The sequence below is a fragment of the Besnoitia besnoiti genome, chromosome VI (genome assembly GCF_002563875.1).
Source record: "Besnoitia besnoiti strain Bb-Ger1 chromosome VI, whole genome shotgun sequence".
Taxonomy (NCBI): domain Eukaryota; phylum Apicomplexa; class Conoidasida; order Eucoccidiorida; family Sarcocystidae; genus Besnoitia; species Besnoitia besnoiti.
Window position 1 is genome coordinate 48,665 of NC_042361.1, and position 9,160 is coordinate 57,824.

Genomic DNA, 9,160 nt, shown 5'->3' on the forward strand with positions numbered 1-9,160 from the left:
GGTGTTCGTATGATACGGGTGTGTTGGCTGGTCGCACCAGCCGTACCAGCTTGGTGAATTTATTCGTGGCGCCAAGCCTTTTCCCATGTATCTGTGAACTTGCCGTTTTTTCCGCCCTTTCTCGGTCATCAGAAACTCAGTGCAGTGCACCAACTGCACCGGATAATCGTCGCCGTGGCCTGACGCCAGGTGGTCGGAGTCAAGGTCGTAATCGCAGTTGCTATTCTGTCTGTGTTTGCTCTTGCGCCATTCCATTCCTCGTGCTTCCTGCTACCTGCAAGCGAGGCTTGTTCGAGGTGGTGAGCATGCAGCGGCGCAGGGGGGCCAGCCTTCCAAGAGAATGGAGGGAACTCGTGTTGAGATCGGGCAGCACTCACAGTGGGTGTCTCTTACTTCCCTGCATACTGTGCGTGGGGTGTGGCAAAAGAACGCAGGAGTGGACGAAGTGATCGCGGGAGCCCCTCCTGCCATCAAGGGCCAAGTGTTGTCAATGGAGACGCTGACAGAGGCGAGCCTGCGCTTATCACCGTGGAAAGGAGACGACGAGGAGCTTGCAGGTGGGGGTGATGAGCTTTCCACCAGAAGCAACACAGCAGCGAGTCTTTTCAACAGCCGTCAAGAAGAAGCATTGACCGACAGGGATAACGAAAGGACGGTACACGGGGAGATAGGGAAAGAAGAGCGCCATCAGTCACGTACGCCCGGTGGAGGGTCTGATGCAGTTACCGGTGGAACGGATGTATTACGTCAGGCGGCCGAATCTTCCGCTATGGGACGGCTGACTGATGGAGCGACGCCGGCTGCTCCGAGCGTTAGAGAAATCTGTGACCGAATTCAGCGCAGAGTCGTGACAACGAACGTTGCAGCAAAAACAGAAAGCGGGGACACAACTGAGCGACAAACAGCCCATGGATCCTTGCCTCCGTATCTACCAGATGGATGGGACGATTTTCGTGATGCCCAGCAGTTTGGGGACTCGGCGAGCCCGCTTGATTTCGGACGCCAACGCGGCTGCACACAGGACCCAAATCGTGACCGCGAATGCTTCAACTGCTCGCGGCCGCCAGTAGCGGAGGGAGCTGAACAGGCTGGCGATGCAGAGAATACTGCTGTTATACAGTGCGAAAGAGGGGAGGAGCCAGTAGCATGTCGACTGGTGACGCCGTGGCACTGGGCTCCACAAAGCCCGCTCCTCTTCCAGAACTACGAGGCGGGGATGACACAGAAGCACCTGGACCCCGTTGAGGGGGTGGAGTCAGGTACCAGAGATCGCGGCGACAACAGAAGGGAGATGCCTCAACCGGGGCAGATGACAAATGGACGATCAACAGGAGGAACTGCTGCCGGAGAGAACGGGCTTGAAAACGCAGCTGCCCATGACACCTGTTGCAGTGCTCGTCCAGAAGGGGAACTGTTGGTGACAGTGCAGGGCCCGGCAAACGCAGAAGGTCAGGCCGATGTGGTTTCGCTTCTGTAGCTACAGGGGGGTGGGCAAACACGCCGGCAGCATGCTTAGACAACGGCGACCGCGTCTGCGGGGTAGTCGAACCTCCGTCCAATCGCGGCCCCGTCTGTATCTTTGCCCTGCTCTCGGGTCAAGTGTGCTAGCACGTGGCGTCATTTCCCATGGATGCGAATGGCAGAGAACGTATTTCTGCGTCAGTAAAAGTAAGAGCCCGTTAGTATAGTCAGCAGCCTACACGGGAAGCCACGCCATCTCGCGTAAAGAGAGTCTGACAAAGTCACCTGCATTCATGGCCAGGGCTAGCGTGGCATTAACATGGAAGCATCAGTTTGCTGTGCTGGTGGTGCTGTGGTCCTCAGATTCCTGTCGGCAGGATGGTGGCCTAGGACGCGATCTGGACGTGCGTTCAGAAGGAAGGAGGCTATCGCTGATGGTAGGCTGGGGGGCCTGGGAGCAGTCGCCGCCGGCAGAAGAGACTCTCGTTTCACACTCTGCAATATGAAAGAGCACTTCAATCACGTTAAAAGTGAAGCTGTCAGGATCACTGCTTGGTTGCCGTGGTGATTCTAGCAGGTGGGCCAGGTTAGCCGCCGGCTCTTTAAGGGATGTAGACCTAGGTCACTGACGAAGTAGGGCCGCGCGGGCTACGGGTGCAGATTTCTCCTTACATCGAGATGAGGCCCTCGTTCAGGTGGCTTCTCCGGGGAATCCGTCGCGCGAGGGAGTGCGGAGGGAAACGAACTCGACAAATTCCCTCCCTTCTTCACATGTCGGTTCGTGTCATGCCTCGCGTGGCAGATCCGGAGACGGGTTCCGGAGCAGTGGCAGAGTGCGGAGATGTGCTTCTCTTCGCGGTGTTTCTTCATTAATGCAGGCCTGATATTCATAAGAGTGCGCGTCCTGTGTACTGTTTTTGGCATGCTGTGTTCTGTGTGTGCAGAAGACGTCGTGGCCTGCAGCGCCTCCGCCGAGTGGATCGCCTGGCTGCGGAGCAGGCGACATCCCCGCGGGTAGCCCACGCGAAACGTCTCTCCAATTCGGAAACGACCGTACTGAAACAAGGCTAGCTCTTCCACCCCTAACTTGTGACGCGGAACGGGTGACTGGGAAGTCGCAGCTGACACCAACGGCGCACGAATCAAACGCAAGAATCCTCACAGCTGCTCTCTCGCCCTCCTTTTCGTCAGCGGCCGTCCACAGAGCAGGCCTCCCTTCCTTGATCACACCAACAGATCTCGGCTTTCCTCGCGCTGCCGCGGGGCAGCCTTCAAAAACCACTGATGACAATTGCATGACTGCGCAGTGGCGTCCTCTGCCTGTTTTCTCAACCGCCGACACAAGTGCACAGCCAGAACCGTCCTCTATAGAGTCGAGGAATTCCTTGTTGCAACGGAAGTGCGCAGCGGGAGGAGACGCATCAACTCAAAATGAGGACGGCTGTAGGGAGACACAGGAAGCCCGATCGTCATCAGTATCATCTGCGGGAATGACAGGGTACACGAGCACTGCGGCGTCTTCAGTCGTGTCAGGCGACATTCTTTCTTCGGTAGCAGCGTCTGTCCACGCGGATACTTGTGGAGTGGGCGTTGATCTTCGTGAGGAGGTCCAGGGCGGTGCGGCACCTCGGTATGTCCTCTTATTTCCCGATGAAGAAGAGGAGAGACTCGGACGCGCGAGAAGGGCATTTTCCATTCCACCAGGACATAGTGAAGTCGCCTACGCGGAACAGTATGGCGGGCATGTGGATACGGCGCTTCATGGGGAGAGAGGATTAGCGACGTCGGCGATGTCTGACAGAATGCAGCCTGGCCACGCGTGTCGTCAAGTGCAGCTTGAAGGCATGCATGGCGACAGACGCGGCTCGCGGGCGGGCTCTGACTCATACGGACCGTTGCTGGACACAGGCTTTTTGCCTGACCACGCTTTTGCCGCACTTCGCCCATCAAGTGGCGGCTTGACAGACGACCGCGGGTACTGCGGAAACAGTGCTTTCAGTGCACCCCCAACGGAGCAGGGCTGCCATGAGGTCTACTTGTGGGCAGGGTCACTTAGGCAGCGCGAAGAAGAGGCTACTGAAGCATTTCTTTCCGTAGGGGCTGACTCACGAGGGCAGAGCACCTTCATGCAAACAGGCGAGAGACAAACAGCTGGGTCGGCCGAAAACATCGACGGCGCTTCTGCGTACTCCACAAAGACGTCCGGCATTCAGCAGAACGTTCCGATTCTAGCGATCCGGGAGAATGGTGGAAAAGTGTCCCCTCCGCTCCCTCAAGCCCCGCGCGGGGGCAAACAGCGGGTTTATCAAAATCACTTACGGAAAAGCGGCGTGCCGGCGTGGAGTGCCGAGGAGGATGCGAAGCTAGCGGAGTTGGTCGCCAGGAAGGGTTTCAAGTGGGCCCTCATTTCTTCACAACTTACGGATGCTTTTTGCATCTCGAGGACTGGTAGGCAGCGCCCACTGTGGACTATTATAGATGCAACGCCAATGCAGGCATTATGTCGCGGGCGGTTAACTGAATTGCTGTGAACGTAGCGTGGACTTGTCTTGGTTGGACTTACTTTTGTGAGAAGCGCTGAGATCGCTGTGCTGTCAATGCAGGGAAGCAGTGCCGGGAACGCTGGTTCAATCATGTGAATCCAGAGGTAAAAAAGGGCGACTGGTCAACGGAGGAGGACGCAACGATTCTGGCGTTACAAAATGAGCTGGTACGCATTCTCTGAAGCTGCCTTCCTGCCGTCGTTGTGAAACCCGAGGTCTCTACGACTCCCGCAGCAGCGCAGCCTCGGAGGAGACTGGGAAGCCGTCAAGCGGTGGCATTATCATTGTATAGTGAGGAACGCTGCCTGTTATATGATCGCTCATAATAAAGGGCCTTCTGGGTAGTCTCGGAAGATGTGCGAAGTCGATAGCAAGGAACTGGACATATCTTTAACGGCGTTGCGTCTCCTGGGCGGTGTACTGTTGCTGTACTCCACGCATCGAGCTGTCAGTGCAACGGGGGATGATAACTGCGTTATCTGTGTTCCTGGTTCAGGGGAATCGGTGGGCGACTATTGCAAAGAAGCTTCCCGGTCGCACTGAGAACGCGGTTAAGAACCGGTTCATCTCTCTCAGCAATGCCCGCTTGGGCTATGGCCGTCCAAAGCGAGAAGCGCTGGATGCGGATGGAGCAGGTAATAGACGAAGCAGCAGAGGGAGGTCGCAGACCATCCCAGTCATGTCCCTGCTGTGCGAAGCTTCATACTCGGGCCCGGCGGCGGCCACGGATTCATCCAAGCCACGTAAAGGAGTGCGTGTCAGTACGGCCAGCGACTCTTGTGAATCGCCTGCACTGGAGTCCCTGGCAAATGGACCAATGCAAAACAACGGCTCCACATCGAGTTGTTGCCCTCCTGAGCGAGGCGGTGCCACAGCAAAAGGCGGGTGGACTGGCCCGTGGCGTGAGTCTCAAGTGCCAAACGGCAGCGGATATGTTGACGAAGTGCGAGACCATGTGCTCACTCATATGAGTGCTGAGGGCAATGGTGAGCAGCAGTCATCATCCGGCACCAACACAGCAGAAACAGATATTCCACGCCAGCTTGCCTGCACAGGGTGCCCTCAGGGGGGCCCTAAAGAATCGCACTTTTTCCCTAGGGCCCTCGCCGCCGACCACATACAGAGAGATTTCGTTTCACCAGGCTGTTGCGTGGCGCTGCTGAAGGAGAGAAACAGTCCACACCGAGGCGACTTGCAATGCCGGGCAACCTTCAGCGGGTTTTCGTTTGAATGCGGAGGCCCCTCTCCTGGCTGTGAAGGCGGAAGCCTCAACGAACATGAGGGGAAAAGAGGCCGCAAAAGGTGCGCAACTATTTTCGAGAGGGATGGGCATGGAAGCGGGTCTGAGACAGTCGACCCAGGACGAAGGGGAGATAATGCAAGGAAGCTACGTGCAGCCGAAGGTGTCGGGAATAAGCTTGAGGGCGCCTGCGTGACTGTTTTTGTGAGCGAGCGAGACAGCGAGCCGCTTTCGCAGCCTGAGCATGACTATCAAGCAAAAATGCCTGAATGTGAAGCCGAGGGCGGATGCGACCATGTAGAATGTGCGGAACATCAATGCTCCCGACATTTCCAATGTTCTGCTGGTGCATTCGTCCAAGTCTGTGTTGGCGGCAGTGAACCCGAACGGGAGGCTGCATGTGACTCGTTCTGGTTCACGGAACAGTCGCTACCCTTCCAAGGTGCAAATTGTGTATGTCCAGGGGCAAGACTCCATTGGCCTGTCACACTCCAAAGCGAGAGAGAAATTCTGACGAACGGCCGTCGCGCCCCGGCATGCCAGTGTACTTTTCCAGCTTGCCCTCAAATGAGACAACTTCAGTGCAACGGGTTTCCCAGCCAGGCACTACTCCGCAGCATGTACGCCGCACAAAAGGACACAGCGCCTCCAATTTCAAAGACAGGTCCTGCAAAGAAAGGATCCAGCGCTGGTGGTGTCTCTGGAACGTTGGTATCTCATTGTTATCAATTTTGGTCTTCTGGCATGTCTGAGACTTCCCCTGGCAGGAGCCCATCAGAGACGCCGGCAATGGCACAAACTGGATTGCGGTCCTCACCGGTTGAGCAAGTTAATGAGTGCCAGTCGTACTGTCGCAGTCAAGAATTGCTACGCGAAGGTGCGGGCCAAGCAGCGGTGCTGTCCTCGCCACGACAGGACCTCAGGTGTGAAAATGGTGAAGTTGTCCCTCGTGTAGCCTTTCCTTCAACAGGAACCTCTGAGGGTCTCGGGCAGCCACCGCCGGTTAGAAGGCTGGCAGAGGTGGATGAGGATGCACAGGCACAGAGGTGTTGCGGTGCCGACAACACATATTTGACGGCGAACAACCATCGTGGATTGCCGATTGCCGAATGCTTCTCTGAATGTGACGGGGAAAGCGGCGCGCCCGTTGGATTGCACAGCACGCTGACAGAAACACATTTCAGTGCACAGGCACAACGGAGAGCTGGTGCAAGGAATGACAGTCGGGGCTGTAAGCAAGGACCGGCCGATCAAGGCCTGCGATCATTTGAATCCGGCTGTGATACCAGTTCGGGCAGCACAGGCACTTCAGACGGGTACGCAAGTATGCTGACGTTTTGTTCAGGCGAAGCCTCAGAAGGGACGGTCGATAATGCCGCATCTTGCTGTTCACCCACGAGGGAGAAAAGCTTAACAAAGCACGTGGACGTCCCAGAAAAACCCGACGGGGTGTATACACGTGGGGGGACGGGAGAGCAGGCGCTACTACCGAACCTCGGGTTTGCTGACGCTGGACCTTCTGGTGCAGTTTTTCTTTCATCCGAGAAAAACGACGCTGAGAAGAGACTCGACAGTCTTCCACGCAGGGACGACAAACGCCAGTCGTCACTTGTGACGAGCGCCTTGGACATTCCGTTTTATCCACACAAACGTGGAGTGGTGGATTCGTCCCTCTATCACAGCGGTGCGGTAGGACAAGGCCCTGTCCCTCTTATGAGCCCTCTAGGATGTGGAGGCAGCGTGTCTCGGTACGCTGAGAGAGCCGATGTCGTAGTGCGGCTTGGTGATGGACATAGCATCGGGGCTTCTTGCACGACGGATAACGCAGTCTTTCAGCTCTCCGAAGCGCGACAGACCGCCTCATTTTGTGCTCACCAGTCCGATGGCGATCTTGCCCATACGGGGCGTCGATCCGGACCTAGCGCCGTAGGGATCGCCGAGCGAGAACACGACTACCCTACTAATGGCTTTGCAAATTGTCAAGGCGTTGCTTGCACGCAACAGAGGCAAAGCACTAACGACTCTCCGCACACCGGCGCGCAGGCGGCAGTGTCTGCAATTGATTGGCCCAGAAGTGTCGGGTTGGCTGAACAGTTTAGTATCCGGACAACTTCGTGTGAACATCCTGCTAGATGGAATGAAGAGCAGTCCGCGGACCCCACCGGCTCAGAGCGAATTCCTGTCGCGTCACCTGAGGCGAGTAGAGACGCCGGGGTCAGCCGGTCCGGTGAATGGAAGCAAACTTCCTCTGCAGACATCGGCCGTAATCCAAACACAGTCGACCAGTGTTCGAGGTCACCGTCGGGCACGACGATGGACCACGAAACAGGAGGGACTGTGTCAGTGGAACCCATTCAGATCGACCAGGTGTCAGGAGGAGACGCGTGTAAATGTGCCTCCGACTGCCACCCTGGAAAAGGCAGAGTTGACCCTGATGGTTCTCTGGCGAATTCACAGCAAAACCTGCATCCATCCGTGGGTTCGACGTCTCCCGGTATCAGAATCGTGGATGTTCGCGATGTGGACAAGGCCGGAGAATTTGGTCCAGATGACGGCTTCTGCGTAGGAGAGGGGCGAGAAGACCGATGCTCGACAGTAGCACCCATTAGGCGGGCTATGGCGCTGTCTGTGATTCCCTCGCATGCCAGTCGCGATAACCGTTCGGCGGCTTTGACGTCTGTTTCTCCTCGTGACGAGTGTGGTTCTCCGATTCGTAGGAAATGCTCCCCGTCCGAAGCGGGAAATTGTGCGCCGTCTCATCCACCACCTGCGGTATCGTGTCCACCTGCACTTGCTGATATGCCGCTGGAGCACCCTGCACTAGAACGGACTATGCATTCAGTGGCATTAATAGGCGTGTATGGCCTCCAAGGGTTGTCAGCCGATGAAGACGCTTCCGTTCAAGGCAGCCAGAAAGAGTACCCTGGAGATGAGCGTGACTCGTTCCATTGTGGTGCAGCACGGATATGGCACGAAGGGACACGAACGTGGCCGAAAGAAACCGGAGCAGACGGCTTCTTGTATGATAGGGAGATGGTCGCAAGGGAGCGTAAGTCGAGGATTGACACTACGTCTCCAAACAGGAATTTTCAGCCGAGAAACAACCAGTATGTGCAGGGCGTGCAGGGGCATCAGGAGGTGAGGTCGAACTCTATATGCGCAGACTCCACGAACTCAGTGGAAATACAGTCCTTCGAAGAATTGCAAGAACGAGACAGACCAAAAGAATCTCCACTGCGAGGTGAGCTGGCAGCAACACCTAGTCAGGAGACACATCTCGGCATCGGCCGGGAGACGTGGGGGAGAGCTGCCCACTTAAGAAAGCTCTCAGGAGTGTCGATGCCTTCTGTACAGCAGGGCGAGCAGGCGTCTGAGGGTGAGAGAGACCTACAGGGTCACGAAGGCGATGAGAGAGCTTTGGCACTGGACGATGCGAATCCATGCTTTTTTCCAAAAGTATCCGTTGGTGTATCAGAGGGCGGACAAGGGCAGGACGTACCCGAATGTTTCTACCAGCGACAAGTAGCGGCCGGCACATGTGCGGGGAGAGCTTTGTCAGCGGAAGAAACCCTCGGCTTCGAAAGGCTGGGCCCCCCCTTACAGTTGTTGCTGGTTGACGGAGACACTCCATTCGATGCCGCTGAGAAGACGCCGTCTTAACGGCTGAGAGGATGGGATTGTGGCACGCGGAGCCACCTCCAAGCAAGTCTACGAAGACGTAGGCAGGCCGATATCGAATTAATGGGGCCATGGCATGAGAAGGTCAGGTCCCTTGCAAGGGATACAGAACTGAACGGACAGTTATGATCTGGTCGAAAGAATCGTCGTGAGTCTGTGCCTGATGCACTGGATGGTTGCGAAGGTGCCAAGCTGTTCTCAAATCGGCAGTGACATTTTTTGTTTAGGAGAGGTAGCC

The 9,160-nt window shown here is 56.5% G+C and overlaps 1 protein-coding gene across 1 annotated transcript; it reads left to right on the forward strand.

The window, feature by feature from the left end:
• Positions 1-340: 340 nt before the first annotated feature.
• BESB_064470 (uncharacterized protein) lies at positions 341-8,904 on the forward strand (the record flags this gene model as incomplete). The annotated part of the gene is made up of 5 exons (XM_029364842.1): positions 341-1,448; positions 1,825-1,898; positions 2,406-3,909; positions 4,065-4,171; positions 4,501-8,904. 5 exons carry the CDS (start codon positions 341-343, stop codon positions 8,902-8,904), a joined length of 7,197 nt encoding a protein of 2,398 aa, XP_029218425.1.
• Between the last annotated feature and the right edge of the window lie 256 nt (positions 8,905-9,160).